General features: G+C 41.3%; 1 protein-coding gene across 1 annotated transcript in view; it reads left to right on the top strand.

Annotated features, from left to right (window-relative positions):
- epb41l2 (erythrocyte membrane protein band 4.1 like 2) overlaps positions 1 to 18,391 on the top strand; it is an 85,680-nt gene that overhangs the window by 34,270 nt on the left and 33,019 nt on the right. The window contains 9 exon segments of the mRNA XM_079831289.1: positions 6,057 to 6,161; positions 7,412 to 7,414; positions 7,416 to 7,455; positions 12,073 to 12,148; positions 12,232 to 12,450; positions 12,532 to 12,619; positions 15,900 to 16,052; positions 16,152 to 16,249; positions 17,612 to 17,784. Coding sequence (XP_079687415.1) covers positions 6,057 to 6,161; positions 7,412 to 7,414; positions 7,416 to 7,455; positions 12,073 to 12,148; positions 12,232 to 12,450; positions 12,532 to 12,619; positions 15,900 to 16,052; positions 16,152 to 16,249; positions 17,612 to 17,784 — 955 coding nt within the window.

Raw genomic sequence — 18,391 nt, 5'->3', positions numbered from 1 at the left:
GATTTCAATAAGTGACCACTGTATGAAAGCGAGGCATGAGAATATCTCAGTATGAGCGCTATCTTATCTTAGATGTACCCATCTCTGAGCTCAGTCTCATGCTTGAAGAAATATTCACTCTCCATTTGCACTTTGAATATTGAGTACTTTGATTATTTGATTATATCTGATCAATTTGTGGGAAGGAGTTCAGTTAGGATGCGTTCACACTTGACGACGTCTTTTTTGAAGCTGCCAGCGTCTGTCTTACATTATAATCCTATGGAGTAAACCGTGTTTTCAAAAAGGTCATGAGGGCTTTTTTTTTTAAACGCAGACTTCTTTTCTGTAGCTCAGCGTCTTTTCAAGTTGAAAAAAGTTCAACTTTTCTGATAAAAACACCCTACGTCAGGGGTCATCAACTATATTTGTCCAAGGGCCAGAATTTTTCTCCGCAGACACTGTAAGGGCCGGATACTCGTAATATAAAATAAAACTGAGGCCTGTCGCTTTTATTTGTCATTAGAACTATTTGCTGATGTGCAAGGCTTGCAATTACCATGTTCTTCTGTTATGTTGATGGTTGTTATTGAGACACTGCAATTGTGTGCAAATCCCAGGCAAGGAAATTTGACATTTGTGAAAAAATGAGCACGTGAAACAATAAAAGATGTTCAATGAGAGCAACGCGTTTATCTTCATTCTTGACTGAAGGCAGGCAATGGCACAAGCTACTTTTCAGAAGGCTTTTTTTCCCCATTAGATTAAAAAATGAATAAATATGGAACGGACCCGAATATTCGAATATTCGTTCGGTGGGTTGGTATTCGATTTGAAAATTTGACATTCGAATATTCGTTTTTTGTTTTTTTTTTGCACACCTGGGAACCCTGCGAAACGGTTCTCATTCCCGCTTGAATAAGGCCGGCGACACACTGGCTGCGTGAGCGTCTCAGCTGCGTGGCCTGTGCGTTTTTATTTCTGCTCCCATATTTAACAGGTTGGAGTTTGCACACTGAGACAGGCGTCTCAGGCGCGCTCCAGCCACGCGGAAAACGCCTGCATGCTAGAAACAGAACCCACGCATGTTCCAGCAACCGGAGTGTTCTCTGGCTAGAGCGCAGAACAGCGGACTTTGTATGGACTGAAGTGCATGTCTGAGCTTGTGTTTTGTTGCTTTGACATAGTGGAAAATAGAATAATAGAAACAATGTATTTGCATTTTTATCCGTTAATATCAATCTAAATTAATCTCGTTTGTAATTTAAGTTAATTTCGTTTGTCTTTATTTAAATTTAGTTTTTCTTTATTTAAATTTCGTTTTTCTTTATTTAAATGTCGTTTTTCTTTATTTAAATTGTTTTTTCTTTATTTAAATTTCGTTTTTCTTTATTTAAATCTACCCTTACTGTGCCAATTTGTTAGTCAGAAAAATATTAGACTACCTTAAAAGTATTGCTTAATTTAACAGACCTGTGTGTGTGCGTTTTATATCACTAGTGCAGTGTCCGTTCTCGGAGCATAAGCTCTGCCCGCGTGAGGTGCGCCGCTTCCCGCTCGCGCTGTTCTGACTGTAGTTTACTAAAAGTTTATTAATTCTGAATGTGTGTGTCCATCCATATTGCACCAAATGCGACACTGCACTCGCTTGTGAAGTCGATTGGATGAACGGTTCTCAAAATAATAAAGATGCAAACGGACATACAGACACAGATTCCTGGCTTTATTAGAGAGAAAAATATGTTCAGCCCCTCTCTCCGAAGCTTCGAAGATCAAAAAATGGTATTCGGACCAGCCCTAAATGTTTTCCTCTTACAAGGCTATTCCTGAATTCAGTATTATTCTGGGGGCCGGATGGAAATCTCTGGCGGGCCGGATTTGGCCCACGGGCCGCCAGTTGACGTTGCATGCCCTACGTCAAGCGCCTTTTTGACAGCTGACCAATGACAAGCGAGTAGCAAGACCTGAAAGTGGAGAAGGTGCCGGTTATCTGCATGTATAATTTAGTCTACAATAAAACGGAATATGTCAAAACGCCTCTTTTCGTTTGCAATTAAAACAATATTAAACATATGTTGTTCAGACAAGTGTGCATATATTATCACTGTAATTAAAATTAAATATGACAAACACAACCCAATGTCAGTTTATGTATGATCAATAATAGTAAAAAGTAAGAAGCTATGCAAGAAATAAAGCAAACAATTCAGTCAAACAAAGTTAGTGCTAGTCGTTAGCGCTGATCACATGTTCAACTCCACACACACCAGATCACATGTTCAGAGAGACGCTCTCTTTATAAACCACAGATTTGAGCTTTAAACAACTACATTATCGCCTGAAAAGTCTTAAAACTATGTTTCGTCACACATTAACGGTACTATTTTATTTCGTGGGGTTTCTCATCAAGACATTTTGTATCAAGAAAATGTCAGTAGCACAAACTCCACTGACTGACAGAAGCCGATCAGTTGAGTTTTTGCAAAACCTTAGTCGACTTTAATGCTCTGCCATGACGCTTTAAGCTTGACGTCAACTAGTCACTGGCCTATAGAGGGCGCATCAGAATAAGCCATTTCCTGACACGCACACACGTTTGCAACTGTTAAAATGACAAAAAAATACATTCTCAGAGAGCTCTCCACAAGACATGTTTGATTATACCATCTGGAGACTCAAAATTGATCGGGAGAATGCCGGCTTATTATACAGGTCAGTTAATCACCGCTCTAAACTATCACGTGGAGATCTCGCACACCTCACACAAAGTCATTTAGTAGCCCTGAAATGTATTGTCAACACTGTTCTGTGATTTATCAATAAAATAGCTTAGAAACTGAAATGTTCTAGCATTTATTTCTTAGTAACTAAAACTCACAGCTTCACTAGTAGAGAGACGCTGGCATTAACACACAATCGCTCTCTCACTAATGCATTCAATTTCATACATGTAATCTTTATTGTGCTACTTCATCTGTATCTGATTCAGAACGAGTAGAAATCTGTGAGGAAATATAACCACCCAAAGACAAAAGAGCTGATACAGAAGCTGTAATGCAGGAGCAATAAGCTTATGGGCAGCGCTGTGTCATATGCCAGAGCTGTCCTGTGCTCAAGAAAACAACCTGTGTTTGCGTCTCAGCTCAAGGTTCAGGGTTATTTGTTCATTAATGACATCTCGACTTTCATCACATAAATGTTGACTTTATAAAATCTGAAGTCGTTCAGCCCCTAGATGCTGCGTAAGCCATGGCTCTTGTAGGAGCAGCAACCAAGAAGATGTCAGAAATATCTTGGACACAAGAACCGCTGAGATCTAAGTTAATCAGAGTCACAAATGCAATAAATCAGAGATGCATCCGACTGCTTGCGTTCACTTGAGATGGCTCGCTGTGTTTGTGAGAAGGGCATTTGACACTTATTCTGTGTTTATTTATTTATTTGACCGTTCATGCTCAACATGGCATGAGAGAGCTGAATACTGTCTCAGATAGCGTGAACGTTGAGTGTTTGATTCTCCTCAGGAGTCTATTGTGCTTTTCATCTCTTTAATACCACACTTCTCCTGCTCTCTTTATTTTGGGTTTATCCTCATTGTCGCTCGTTGATGCGTGACAGCACTTGAGTGGTGAAATCATGACTTCCTCTACTCTAGCAGAGCTGTGATCTGCTGTAGATCAGCTGATGCTCATGTGTGATGTTGTGCTGTTCCTCTGGCTCACAGGTTCAGCAGTAGCTGTAAATCCCTCTGGTTTGTTGTGCTGTGAGCCGTTGTGCCGACACCATGAGAACACGTCTCCACCTGCGGCTCTTTCCCATCAGGCAGCTGTGCTCTCCGCCTCTCCTGCACAAATGAGCGCCGCGGTTTGTTTGCGCTCCTCGTCCCCTAATGCACTTTTCTCTAATGCACAATCATCCAGTATTGATCCACTGGAAACTCAGATCCATTAGCTGTGTGTGTGTGTGTGTAGAGTTTACGGAGCGTAGCATCTGATCACTCGGTGAATCTGGTGCGAGTGAACGCTCTGAACGGATTAGTTGGTGTAATTGCATCCATAACAGGAGCTTATGGGGTTTTGTGTCATGTCATAACCAGACACATTTAACCTTAAACAAGCTCTGTTTGGGTTTTTGTTTGTGTCTAGTTCACATGACCGTCACTTTTCACAAAAGGGGAATTTTCCCCTAAGTTTTAAGGACATGTGCTCAACACTTCCTCTCCTGTCCATCCAGATCATATGCTGGAACAAAATGGAAAACACAAGGACATTTATCATGGTTATGATAATGAAACAGTCTTATGTTATAATACTGATTAAGTCTTAAAGGTACAGTAGCACAGTCAGATAAGTCTCAGAGTGTGTGTGAAGTTTTAGCTCAAAATACCCCACAGATCATTTATAGCATGTTAAAATTGTCACTTTTTGAGGGTGAGCAAAAATGTGCCATTTTGTCTCTTTAAATGCAAATGAGCTGCGGCTCCCGCCGCCTTTTAGGAAGAGGGCGGAGCTTCAAGAGCTCATGTTAGCAGCTCTGATTACCTCACACACACACACACACACACTGAAACTGTTCAGCCTTTTCTGATCAAACCGGAGTCGGACAATGATGGAGAGACTCCAGAAGAAGAGACAACATGTAGAACGGGGATAGTTTAGTGTAATTACGGTTATAACTGATGATGTCATCTTGCTTTATAACATGCTATCGCGTTGGTGTTTGTACTGTATCAATAAATGTGAAAGACGGACGACAGCTTGAGCTCGACTACAGCAACTCTTCCTCTTCTCCACATGTTCCCGGGGGCGGGGTTATGCTAATGTTAGGGGTAGTGATGTCACTGACTCGTTGTAGTCCCCACCAGCCGTTTGTTGTAGTCCTTAAAAAGAGAAAATATCTCCCTTTGCTTTGAGCGTCGTAACTGTGCAGATGTTGCTCAAACAGTGACATCACACACTCACTAAAGTTACACATGTCAGATCATAATCAACCAGCGCTTTAATTGACACAATCATATCCACCTTATTTTCAAATTATAGTTGGTGCCTACGTTTGGGGAACTAATAAAAGTTTGCATTACAAATAGTCCTTATTTTTCAATTTGCCTGAACTTTGCATTTTCCGTCACGCTCCATTTTATATGTGAGGAAAATAATGTAACCGTTGGTATTTTAACGTGTCATTGATTTCACAAGAATATCTGAGATCAGCTCTTAAGTCCGAAAGCTGTGTTTAGTGCTTTTTATTGTTGTTTTCTGCCCTAAAATATATGTAAAAGACAACATGCATTCGTTAATCAGGATATATCACACAAATAATTCACCAAATTCTCATTCCCATCTTTTTCACACGCCACATTACACTATTTTCTTCCCTTTTACACTTCAGCAGTGTTTACTGGGATATTTCTAAATGCCTGTTCACACCACACACTTTCTTAAGCTTGATATTTGTTACTCCCATCATTTGTGCAGAGCTTCATGGGATGTGGGATAAAGATAAACTACATTTAACAGTTTTTTGGTGGAAGAACTCTTGACTGGTGGATTAAAAATGGCATGAGCAGATGGAGAACACAGCGCTGCTCTGTCTTCAGACGGCCTCAGTGACTAATGCTGGATGCTCCTGGTGTCTGGAGACGGTTGAGCTCCAAACCAGACCTCTCATTCCTCAAGAGTCACAGTAACGCTCACGCTATCGAGATGAATGCGAGGAACCGCTCAAACAGGCCCATTATGAGCTGTGTGTGGCGCTTCACCGCCTCTGAGACTCCATTCAGACTCTCACCGTGCCAGCGCTGGCATTCACGGGGAGAGTTCAAGTGCCACCCAAAAAATGACACTTCTGCCCTCATTTACTCAACATCATCCAAACCTGATTGTTCTGGACACCATTTTATGGGCCAAAACAGTTCTCAAAATATCTTCTATGTTCCACAGAAGAGAATCCTACCGGTTTGGAGCAAGTCAATATTGGCAGAATAATCGTTTTTGGGTGAACTGTTCCTGGATGTTTATGTATTCACAACATTGTCTATAAATCATGTCCAACTCCTCTTTCCTCCTCTGTGTGTCCAGAAACGGGCGAAAGGCCAGTACCTGTTTTTTGAAGTGTGCGAGCACCTGAATCTGATGGAGAAGGATTACTTCGGCCTGAGCTTTAAAGACAATGCTGAGCAGAGGGTGAGTTCACACACAAGACACGGGCAAACCCATCCGTGGGATCCGTGCTCTGGATTCCTGTGAACACACAGATTTAGGTCCTGTCTGTCCTGTGAGGTCACATTGGCTCTAGGGCAGTTTTTACCACTACAGGGTCATTCTGAGTCAATTCAAGAGGTCATTGGCTAAAAATGTAGATTTTGATCGTTTTTTTCTGATGAAAGAAATGCATAAATTAAAAAGAAAGCCAGAATATTAAGTGTCACAGATGTGTATTGACTGAGTAATCCCTGTTCTGTAGAGGAGGGTCAGAATGACAGTTTGAGATCTGGAGCCAAATTACAGGCGTGTAAACGTGACTTTAGAAAGATATTGGGATCTCAATGCGGCTCCATGTTCAATTTGTTGTAAAATTCAACGGTTTACTCATGGAGCCGCATTGAGATCTCCATATCTCTGGGATTGAAACATTGAGGGTCTTTAAAATAAATAAACCAAAAGAAAAGTTAGTCAAGAACCAGAATCTAAAAGGATATTGAGATATCTTTAATACTTCTGGAGTTACAGGCATGCAAACTTGAGACAAAACACAGCAGAAGTGCTTCTTCCCCATGTTTGAGCGCTCACCGTTGGCATATAATGACACACAGTTGATAAAGTCAACAGATTTCACTAATAGATCTACCAATCTCTGTGTGACAATAAAATAAAGATGCTGCCATCTTTCTAAAGTCATGTTTTACACGCCTGTGATTTGGCTCCAGATCTCAAACTGTCATTCTGACCCTCCTCTACAGAACAGGGATTACTCAGTCAATACACATCTGACTGTGTCACTTCATGTTTTTTCTGAAGGAAGACAAACATAAATAAGGAGGAAAGCCAAGACATCCAACATTTTAGCACAATTTGGTTGATTTGTCATGGAATGGCCCTACAGTCCTTTAATTGCATTAACCATGATAGTTGATGCTAAATGCATTAGTATACATCCGTTCTTGTGAGGTGCATCATGGGATTGGTCATGTGGTTTTCTAGACCTGTTAGTGATGAATAGATCTGTTGCAGTCATCAGTCAGTATATATCAAATATACTAGTATTAAAGAATACAATTCTAATAGTCACACGACAGTGTAAAAAATGTGGTGAGACTCATCGTGAACTCTCTGAAAGACAAACACGGTCCCTTGCAGCAGAGAAAGGGCTCACACTCTCAGAGTCTTGATAATCTACTGCAGCTCTTTATTGACTCTGTGTTTTTCTGTTGCAGTGCCTGGCTGGACCCTACCAAGGAAATCAAGCGGCAGATCCGCAGTACGTGCCATCTCTCTCTCTCTCTCTCTCTCTCTCTCTCTTCTCTCTCTCTCTCTCTCTCTCTCTTCTCTCTCTCTCTCTCTCTCTCACTCTCTCTTCTCCTCTCTCTCTCTCCTCTCTCTCTCTCTCTCTCTCTCTCTCTCTCTCTCTCTCTGTCTCTCGCTGCATGTGATCAGTCAGGCAGATGATGGGCTTTGGTCTGGGTGGGTTTGTGTGAGTCACAGGGGCTCTATGGTCCTCTCACACATCTGCAGATTCAATAACTGTAATTATCAGAGCGCTGAATGACGCACACTGGGTGGAGTGAGAGCGGATTCCTCATTCACTCATTCAGAAAACACAAGGAGAGCCATCACAATGCTGAGGCGTGCTGTCAGCTGACGGAGTCTGCTCTGTGTTCAGAAGCACATGCAGACGACAGACCGAGGCGATCGCACTTCGCTTGAGCCGTGCTAGAGCCTGATGTATTAAATAGTCCCAAAAAATCACATTTAAGTTTGCATATGTGTTTTTGGTTGAGTATCATATCTGATGCATCAGGCTTTTATGGCTCATATAGTCTTGATGTAGTAAAAATATGGACAAAATATGCAATACACATCAGACTTTCGTCTTTTTAACAGTATAGCAGAAACACAAAATGGATATACATATCAATATCTGCCAATAATGTCTTAGTCAGATGATATTAAAATGCTTAATTTTATGATCTGTAGTGTTAAAAACGTATGCAATCATAGACTGTAAAAAATTTGGACGTAGTGTCTGTGACGTCACCCATAGGATTCTGATGAGCCGTTCTGAAGCGCAAAGTAGGGACTGAGCTGGCCATTGCCATCTTGGCAGCGCGTCATCGCGCGTCACTTCTGGATAACAGAAAATGGGCAAAAGGCGTGGGCGGAGCTTAAGTGACGCGATGACTTACAGACAGCAGATAAATGGCTATCCACCTGTCACTCGAAGTGGCCACGCCCTTAATTATGCAGAACTTTAAGGCGTTATATAATGTAAACGAATGAGTTATAAAAAAATTCACCCCCCTCACAGTCGTCATGAAGGGTAAAATGAGCCGTATAGACCAAAAGCACAATTTGTACCAGGCTGTAAACATGTTTTATTCTGCTGTAAAGTTGGCCATTTTAACATGGGCTCAATGAGATTCTGCTCCTTCTGGAGTCTGTCTCTAGTGGCCAGTCCATGAACTGCAGTTTAACTCACTTCAGTATCGGCTTACGGAGAAACTGCGGGAGGTTGCCGCTTGTATGCAATGCAATAATGATTGACAGATGAACTAATAAACCGTCCTCAAAAGCCTGAAGATCGTATTTGATACTCATGATTTCTATAATAAATGATGGATAATGAAGTAAACCTGCTTCAGTCCAGCAATATTACTAACTAGAGGCCTTAGAAATATGTGAATCAAATATAATCCACCTGTTTCCGGGGGCGCTACTGTAAAAAAGAACATGGGTATAACTTCCGTTGAGGCGGCTGCAGTAGTATACCAATGGTATTGTGTGTGCTAGTTAGTGAAGAGGCTAGTGTTTTTTCGGATCATTGGCTAGGTTTCAAAATTATCATTTTGACTATTTGTTTTATCAGATGGTGCCACAAGGGTTAAGTGAAGGTTACTGTGAAGCAACATGAATGACACGCACTAAACATTAGTTATTTAATAATATCACAATACGATAAACAATACGGTTTTCGTGCCCTTAATTGTCCTTACTTTACTGACCTTCCACAGAATTGCTGCTGCTTGACTACAACAGCGTCCTGGCCCTAATGAACAACCGCGGTCTGTGCTTCACCGCTCACTGATGCTAGACCCATGCCTTGATACGTGTAGGCTCGGCTACGCTTTAACATCGTTTCCGACACATACTGATACGCCTCTAAGCTTTTCAAATTGCTCATCGCCTTACCATCACAGGCTAACTGCATCTAGAAAATAGCTAAAAATGCTACTGTACGTGATACGAGGCCACTTCTCCACGTCATCCTCCCAACCAACCGCGGAGGGTAAAGGGACTGTTGTTTCACCCTTTTGAAAGTTCGTTGAGGTTGTTCCCACATCGTTAGCACATGTGGAGAGCTTGAATGTCAATAAGGTGTTTCCGTCCCCCTTTTTTAATGCGCATTTTGGGATATCGCATCACAAAATGCTGAATGAAAACGCCAAGATGCGCATGAATTCTGTAAATGCGCATAAACTTATGCGCTCGTTTGAGTCGGGTACATTTTCTATCCGATACGAAAATGTGTGCATAAATTACGATGGAAATGCATAAAGTCCTGCTTGTTTACTTTGAACCGGAGACGCAAGGCTTCATGGGTAGTTGGGAAGTTGTGGATACAGTAGGTTTATAGGGTTAAAGTCTGCTGGGTGAGTGTGTGCAGAACACTTCCTCCTTTACTCTAAACTGGTCCATTGTTTGACATGCAGTCAGGTGCTGTATATCTGACACACACACACACACACACACACACACACACACACACACACAGGTGAATCAGATGTCTTATCTGCTGTTATGACTCAGTCTGTAGAGCGTCTGGAGGAGAGCTGTAAATAGAAAAACAGGACAGAGTGAGAAAGAGAGAGAGAGAAACGCTCTCCTTCTGAAGGACGTGTCTATAAAAAGGGCAGCTGTGTCCTCATTTCCGAAAACACTCTGAAAGAATGAGGTTGACTTTGTTTTGCTGCGTCCTGACCTCTGACCCCGAGTCGGCCACAGCTAAAGTTCATCACATCAGTGAGCCAGCATACACAAGTTCATTCCACTCATTCTTGCATCATTTTATGTCTGTTGTGAATATTAGCCTCATTTCCTTCCACTGCCACAGCAGAGCATCTGCCGCTGGACTAGTGTTGCCTTATTCACTGCTGGGTGTGTTGCGTTCTCATTGTACAACACTGATTCAGCCATCAAACAAACCAACCAGCTCTACATTACAGACATTTCAGCTGATCGTGGGTTTGATTCACAGGAGATGTCAAATATAATGTCCTTACACTGAAGCTATAGTGGAAATACACATTGAGTCTCTGTGTTCTTATAAAGCCCAGCTTATTGAATACCCCAGATTTATAACATGAAGTTTCGAGTTTTCATTTGTGATCACGTCACTTATGATGAGCAATCAGATATTCACATCATTAGGGTCGGCCCTCGACTAAAGATTTTTTCTAGTCTAATAGTAGTCGTTGATTTAAAGGGTCCATAACACACAGACACACACACACACACACACACACACACAGACACACACACACACAGACACACACACACAGACACACACACAGACACACACACACACACACAGTCTCGTGTTAATCTTGAGGATCTATAGAGTAGTGTTGATCCATCATATCTCACAAGAGTCTTTAGTTTATCAGATTTATAAAAGACAGAAACACTGAACCGATTCTTTCTGAACACAGCCGAGTCCGTGGAGGCGTGCAGTGGGCGGAGCTAAAGACACACACACACACACACACACACACACACACACGTCATGGCATTATCCCTGGATAACTCGTTCTCTATACGTTGGTGTTGTTCACATTATGCACTTAAGCACTGATTGTCAACAAAACACACACATTTGATCAGTTTCACTCGCCGCCTGTGGTTTCCACTCATGACCGGGAACAAACACACACACTTGCAGAACTCCAGAAACACAAACTGCATCCTCTGAACTGAACAAGCGAGTTGTTTTCAGCTGGGTAAAAAAGCTTTGGTGGAGACAGGGCGTAAGCGTGCTCTCCACACAAACACAGATGCGTCTATAATAGCACACATTTATCTAGGTTAACGTTAGAGTGAGCAGACTCATAAAGTTGCTACTACTTGCATGTTTCAAGTGATGAGCCATATTTGAGGTTGATGTATGATGGGCAAATGTTTGGGTTTCCTGCCGTTAACGATCCGTCTGTCACAGCCTAATACAATTTAGTTCGACCTCTTCTAGTCGACTAACGGTAAATCAACTATTAGAGGGCATCTTTACAGATCATCTGTCTAGTGTCTCTAGACTTTATCCTGATCATGCTCAGATGTCATCAACACACTCATCATCCTCAAACCCTCAACTAAACTACACGAGTTCACAGAAAACCTGACCCAGACATCATAAAACACAGGCTTCAGTGTGTTTTATACCGTGAATTATTGGCTGCCCAAAGCATGAACCACTGACATTCAGAGACGTCTAGAAACCTAAAGACGAAACCTGTGCAACCGAATCAGAGCATCTCGAGATCTTCATCTTCCTCACTAGTGTGCCTGATTTCAGCCTTTATTTCTGATGAACTAGTGTTGTGTTGGTTTGCTAATGGACTGAACAAACTGCACCAGCTGCTGTATCCCACAATCCCTCCACCCTATAGCTGTATGGCACATCTGCTTGCTCTTCTGTGTCCCTTATTTAGAACTAAGAGCAAAGGGAAAACAAACTCTTCACACACACACACTTGTGATATATTTAGTGTAGTTGGCAGGAAGGACTGAAGTCAGAGACGCTCTACTGGAGGAAGTGATGTTGGCCGCTCTTCTTTAATCGACTCTTGTTTTCTCTCTCTCTCTCTCTCTGTGTGTGTTTTGCTAGACTCTCAGTGGCAGTTTGCGTTCAGTGTGAAGTTTTACCCTCCTGACCCGTCCCAGCTGACGGAGGACATAACCAGGTAGATGAAATCCCCCAGTTCTGCTCCTCTCCCTCCTGTGTAAAGGCTGAGACGTGTGGTCTTCTCTCCTCTGGTGTCCTCAGGTATCTGCTATGTCTTCAGCTGAGGCAGGATATCGCATCGGGGCGGCTGCCGTGCTCATTCGTCACACACGCGCTGCTGGGCTCGTACTCTCTGCAGGCCGAGCTGGGCGACCATGACCCGGAGGAGCATCGGCTGGACTACATCTCTGACATCCAGTTCGCCCCAAACCAGACCAAAGAGCTGGAGGAGAAGGTGGTGGAGCTGCACAAGTCCCACAGGTCTGACCGCAGCTTCCTGACCGTGCCTCATTCAGTTTTAAGGGGCACGTGATGACCGATATCTGATGCCTGCTCTTTCAGGGGAATGACTCCAGCCCAAGCGGACGCCCAGTTTCTGGAGAATGCGAAGAAGCTGTCCATGTACGGCGTAGACCTGCATCACGCCAAGGTAAAATCACCCCTAAACCCTCACTCACTATTCCCTACGTTAGCCCACGGATACAGCTCACTTTGAGTGAATGAGAGTCAGTGTACATCATTGAGGTGCATTATGGGATTGAATAACGTCCACTATGGTTTCACTACAAAGGGCTGTCCCGTTTGAGGGTATAGGGGCGATTTCGGACCCGCTTGCACATTAATGTTTCAGGAAGACTATATATTCTTCAGTCTGTTGCTCTGTGACCTCTCACACGTTCAGTCAGTTTCATCAGTCCATTTCCAGCCTGATCTGCTGCCACATTAATCACATGGGCAGACTTTTGATTTGAGTGCTGCTCTAGTTATGGTTATTATCAGTGAGATCTGTGACCTGTAGACCCAGAGTGTGTGTGTGTGTGTGTGTGTGTGTGTGTGTGTGTGTGTGTGTGTGTGTGTGTGTGTGTGTGTGTGTGTGTGTGTGTGTGTGTGTGTGTGTGTGTGTGTGTGTGTGTGTGTGTGTGTGTGTGTGTGTGTGTGTGTGTGTGTGTGTGTGTGTGTGTGTGTGTGTGTGTGTGTGTGTGTGTGTGTGTGTGTGTGTGTGTGTGTGTGTGTGTGTGTGTGTGTGTGTGTGTGTGTGTGTGTGTGAGAGAGAGAGTCTGGGAAAAATATGTTGTTGCCATTTTTAAACACTCACAGGAATATTAGGTCTTTGGCTGTTTTCCCAGTGGGAGCGATGGCCGTGTCTTGTCCGAACTGTGTGTGTGTGTGTGTCGAGTGAAGGTGAAGCTTGTGTTGAGTTCAGCTCAACCTGCAGGATCTCATGAGCTTTAAGGACGGACTCATGCTGCTTTATTACAGCTAATATAGTTCATTTACTCAACAATACACAACTTTACTAGAAATAATATATAAAGATAATAAAATTCAAAAACAATAAAATAACAACATTTTATTTATATATATATATATATATATATATATATATATATATATATATATATATATATATATATATATATATATATATATATATATATATATATATATATATTATATATATTATATATATTATATTAAAATAAAATAAATAATTCAATGAAATAACATCATAACATAAAATAACATGATAAAAATAATGTAACAATAAAATAATAAAAATATAAAAAACATAATAAATAATCATAAATAAATTACAAAACATTTATTAAAATAAAATAAAATAATTGCATAATAAAATCACATTATAAAAATAATAAAATACAATACAGAAAGAAAATAAATTAATAATATATATATATATATATATATATATATATATATATATATATATATATATATATATATATATATATAATATATATATTTATAATACAATTTTAATTTAAATTTTTTTTAGATAAAATGACAATAAAAAAATAAAATAACAGCACAAAATAAAATAATAAAAAAAAAAATATTTCCATAACATAATAAAATAAAATCACATTATAAAAATATTACAAATAAAATAAAGAAATAAGATTAATAATAATATATATATTTTTAAATAATAAAATAAAATACAAATTTAATTTATTTAAATAAAATGACAATAAAAAAATAAAATAACGTCACATAATAAAATAATAAAAAATGTAATAATTGCATAACATAATAAAATAAAATCACATTATAAAAATAATAAAATAAAATAATACAATAAATAAATAAATAAAATTAAAATAATAAAATATATATAATATAGTTTTTGAGAAATAACATTTAGAAAAATAAAATAATTGCATAAAATAAAATCACATTATAAAAGTAATAAAATACAACAAATAAATAATAAAATATATATATTTTTAAATAATAAAATAAAACACAAATAACTTTTTTAAATAAAATAATACAAAAGAAAATAACGTCACATAATAAAATAAATAATTTAAAAAAATTGCAAAACATAATAAAATAAAATCACGTTTATAAAAATAATATAATGCAATAAATAAAAATAAAATATATTTTTAATTATTAAAATAAAATACAAAAAATAAATAAAATTAAAAATAATTAAATAAAATTAAAAAATAAAATAACATCACATAATAAAATTAAATAACAACATAACAAAATAAAATAAAACATGATAAAATAATAATATAAAATGAGAGGTTCAGCGGACACAGATATAGTATGGACGAGGTCCAGCAGCAGCAGCTCTCTCTCACTCTCTCACTCTCACTCTCACTCTCTCACTCACTCACTCACTCACTCTCACACACACACACACACACACACACACACACACACACACACACACACACACTCACTCACTCACTCACTCACTCACTCACTCACTCACTCACTCACTCACTCACTCACTCACTCACTCACTCACTCACTCACTCACTCACTCACTCACTCACTCACTCACTCACTCACTCACTCACTCACTCACTCACTCACTCACTCACTCACTCACTCACTCACTCACTCACTCACTCACTCACTCACTCACACACTCACTCACTCACTCACTCACTCACTCACTCACTCACTCACTCACTCACTCACTCACTCACTCACTCACTCACTCACTCACTCACTCACTCACTCACTCACTCACTCACTCACTCACTCACTCACTCACTCACTCACTCACTCACTCACTCACTCACTCACTCACTCACTCACTCACTCACACACTCACTCACTCACTCACTCACTCACTCACTCACTCACACACTCACACACTCACACACTCTCACACTCTCACACTCACACACACACACACCGATGTGTGAGACATCACTGAGAGCTGCCGTACCGCTAAAAGCCTCTTGTGGCGACAGATGGTCTGAGTTGAACCTGTTTATCGGCGCTATTGATCTCTCTCAGCGCTACAGTTAGCTCAGACAGATCAATAATCAGCTCCACGGCCCAGAAGCCCCGGCCATAAACATCACTTTACAGCCATTCGGAAAAGCCTTGCGTTAAGTGCCTGAGTGATGGAGGATGCGTTCAGTGTTTGGGCTGGAGTTATTATATGTGGCATGATTGGGTTTCAGCCGTGTGTGTGTGTGTCAGAGAGAGGAGTTTCTGCAGGTTTGGTCATAAAGCAGTGTTCTTAGTTCAGTAAAGTGTGCAAACTTCATCAGCCTCAGTGTTCAGATGAACACACACAGGAACACTTGCACAAAAGCTCCGCACTTCTCTCCTGAGCGCTGACCTGCTTTACTTCCACTGTGAAGTGTGACTGAGCTTCAGGGCGAAGCGCGTGCTGGAAGTGTTTGAGATGATAAAGACTGTCTCTTTCCCAGGACTCTGAGGGAGTGGACATCATGTTGGGAGTGTGTGCAAACGGGCTGTTAATCTATAAGGATCGCCTGCGGATAAACCGCTTCGCCTGGCCCAAAATCCTCAAGATCTCCTACAAACGCAGCAACTTCTACATCAAGATCCGGCCCGGAGAGGTACGACTGTGCAGAACACACACACACACACACACACACACACACACACACATCACTGTGTCATTAATCCTGATGTTGTGTTTTCTGTCGGTCTGTCAGGCGGAGCAGTTCGAGAGCACTGTCGGCTTCAAGCTGCCCAACCACAAGTCTGCCAAAAGAGTCTGGAAAGTGTGTGTTGAACACCACACCTTCTTCAGGTGAACACACACATCTCTATCACCCCATACTGAAGTAGGTTTCATTGAGTGGACGGCCTTGTGTGTGTGTGTGTGTGTGTGTGTGTGAGAGTGTGTCTGTCTGTGTGTGTGTGTGTGTGTGTGTGTGTGTCTGTCTGAGAGTGTGTGTGTGTGTGTGTGTCTGAGTGAGAGTGTGTGTGAGAGTGTGTGAGAGTGTGTGAGAGTGTGTGAGAGTGTGTGAGAGTGTGTGAGAGTGTGTGTGAGAGTGTGTGTGAGAGTGTGTGTGAGAGTGTGTGAGAGTGTGTGAGAGTGTGTGAGTGTGTGTGAGTGTGTGTGAGTGTGTGTGAGAGTGTGTGAGAGTGTGTGAGAGTGTGTGTGAGAGTGTGTGAGTTGGTAAAAAAGTGTTTCTGAGCGTGTGAGAGTGTGTCTGAGTGAGAGTGTGACTGGACTCCAGCAGGTTTTCTTCTTCTCTCGTGTCATGTGTGCTTTCAGAGGTCAGGTTGATGAAGCGTGTGTGAAGTGAACACGTAGTGATGTGTGTGTGTGTGTCTCCAGAGAGCTGCTCAGACACACTTGACCTCACGTGACTCTCCGCACAATAAGCTGCTCTTTTCTCTTCTGTCTTATGATTTATATTCTAAATTATCTAATTATTTTTTTTTAATTTCAATTAACTGAAAACCGAAAATAAAGTTTATTTAATGATTTAATCAACACTCAAATAAAAACAAGAGTTGTGTGTGTGTGTATATAATCAACTGTTTAATGATGTGGTGATGTTTCTACTCTGTGTTGTTCATATATAGATGTGTAAACACTGACTGTAATAATAACTTGTTTTCATGAGAGATTTATTGAAACATAAAACAGGTTAAGGAAATATATAATGAATATCGTCACAACATCACGTGTCAAAACAACACAATTACAGAAACTTCCCAGGATATGAATGATTTCATAAAGATGGCAGCTTCATTATTTTATTTTTTACACACATATTGGTCTGTTGATTTTTAGCAACTATATGCAATTGTCACCCCAAAAATTGGATAAACACTTTTTGTGGTTTTATGTCCGCCACAGACACACACACACACACACACACACACACACACACACACACACACACACACACACACACACACACACACACACTCACTCAGACACTCTCTCTCTCTCTCTCTCTCGCTCACTCTCACTCAGACACACACACACACACACACGCACATTCTCTCTCTCCCACTCTCTCTCTCACACACACACACACACACACACACACACACACACACACACACACACACACACTCTCTCACACACACACACACGTGTTTTGGAGAGGTTGTTCTGTTGTTTTGCTGAGTGCTGTCTCTGCTCCGTCCTCAGGCTGATGTCTCCTGAACAGCCCACTAAGACCAAGTTCCTGACTCTGGGCTCCAAGTTCCGCTACAGCGGGAGAACTCAGGCTCAGACGCGGCAGGCCAGCTCCCTCATCGACCGGCCCGCGCCATACTTCCAGCGCACCTCCAGCAAACGCATCTCGCGCAGCCTTGACGGAGGTACAACTTCATTTGGCCCGTGTGTGTGTGTGTGTGTGTGTGTGTCACAGTAACACTCGTTCTTATTTCCAGCTGAGGTGAGGGGAGTGTGACGGTCAGTGTGAGCACTCGTTTTAATCAGTGAAACCGAAAGAAGGCTTTTGAGTGGATGTGCCACTGGCTAACTCAACTGTGATTGGTCGTTGCGTTCCGCGCTCAACACACATGCCTGTGATTGGTTAAAACGGCTGTGGAGAGCTTTGAGACTCCCCACCGGGCACAGACACAAACGGGAGCCGCCGCTCGTGAGATAAGGAAGCGGAGAGGAATGTGTTTACGGCCTTTATGAGCTAAACTTTAACATGATCACGATAAACACACCATTCCCCCTCATTTATATCATCAGCAGAATGAATGAGTAATGTTCAAGTGTAACAGTTTGGCCTAAGCCAGGTGTTGAAGTGATCTATGTTTGTGTGATCATGTGATGAGCGCTCCGACCGTGAGGTGCTGGTGTGTGTGTGTCCGTCACTGCCCTCACACACACACAGGAAGTGTTATCTCCTCACGCTGGCGGTGGCTCTTGCAGACGCAGCGAGGCGGAGCGTGTGTGTTCCTGCCCAGATCT

The sequence above is a fragment of the Gobio gobio genome, assembly GCF_949357685.1.
Source record: "Gobio gobio genome assembly, chromosome: 12".
Lineage (NCBI taxonomy): Eukaryota > Metazoa > Chordata > Actinopteri > Cypriniformes > Gobionidae > Gobio > Gobio gobio.
Note: the sequence above shows the minus strand (reverse complement) of the source record. Positions and strands in the feature narration are given on the sequence as shown.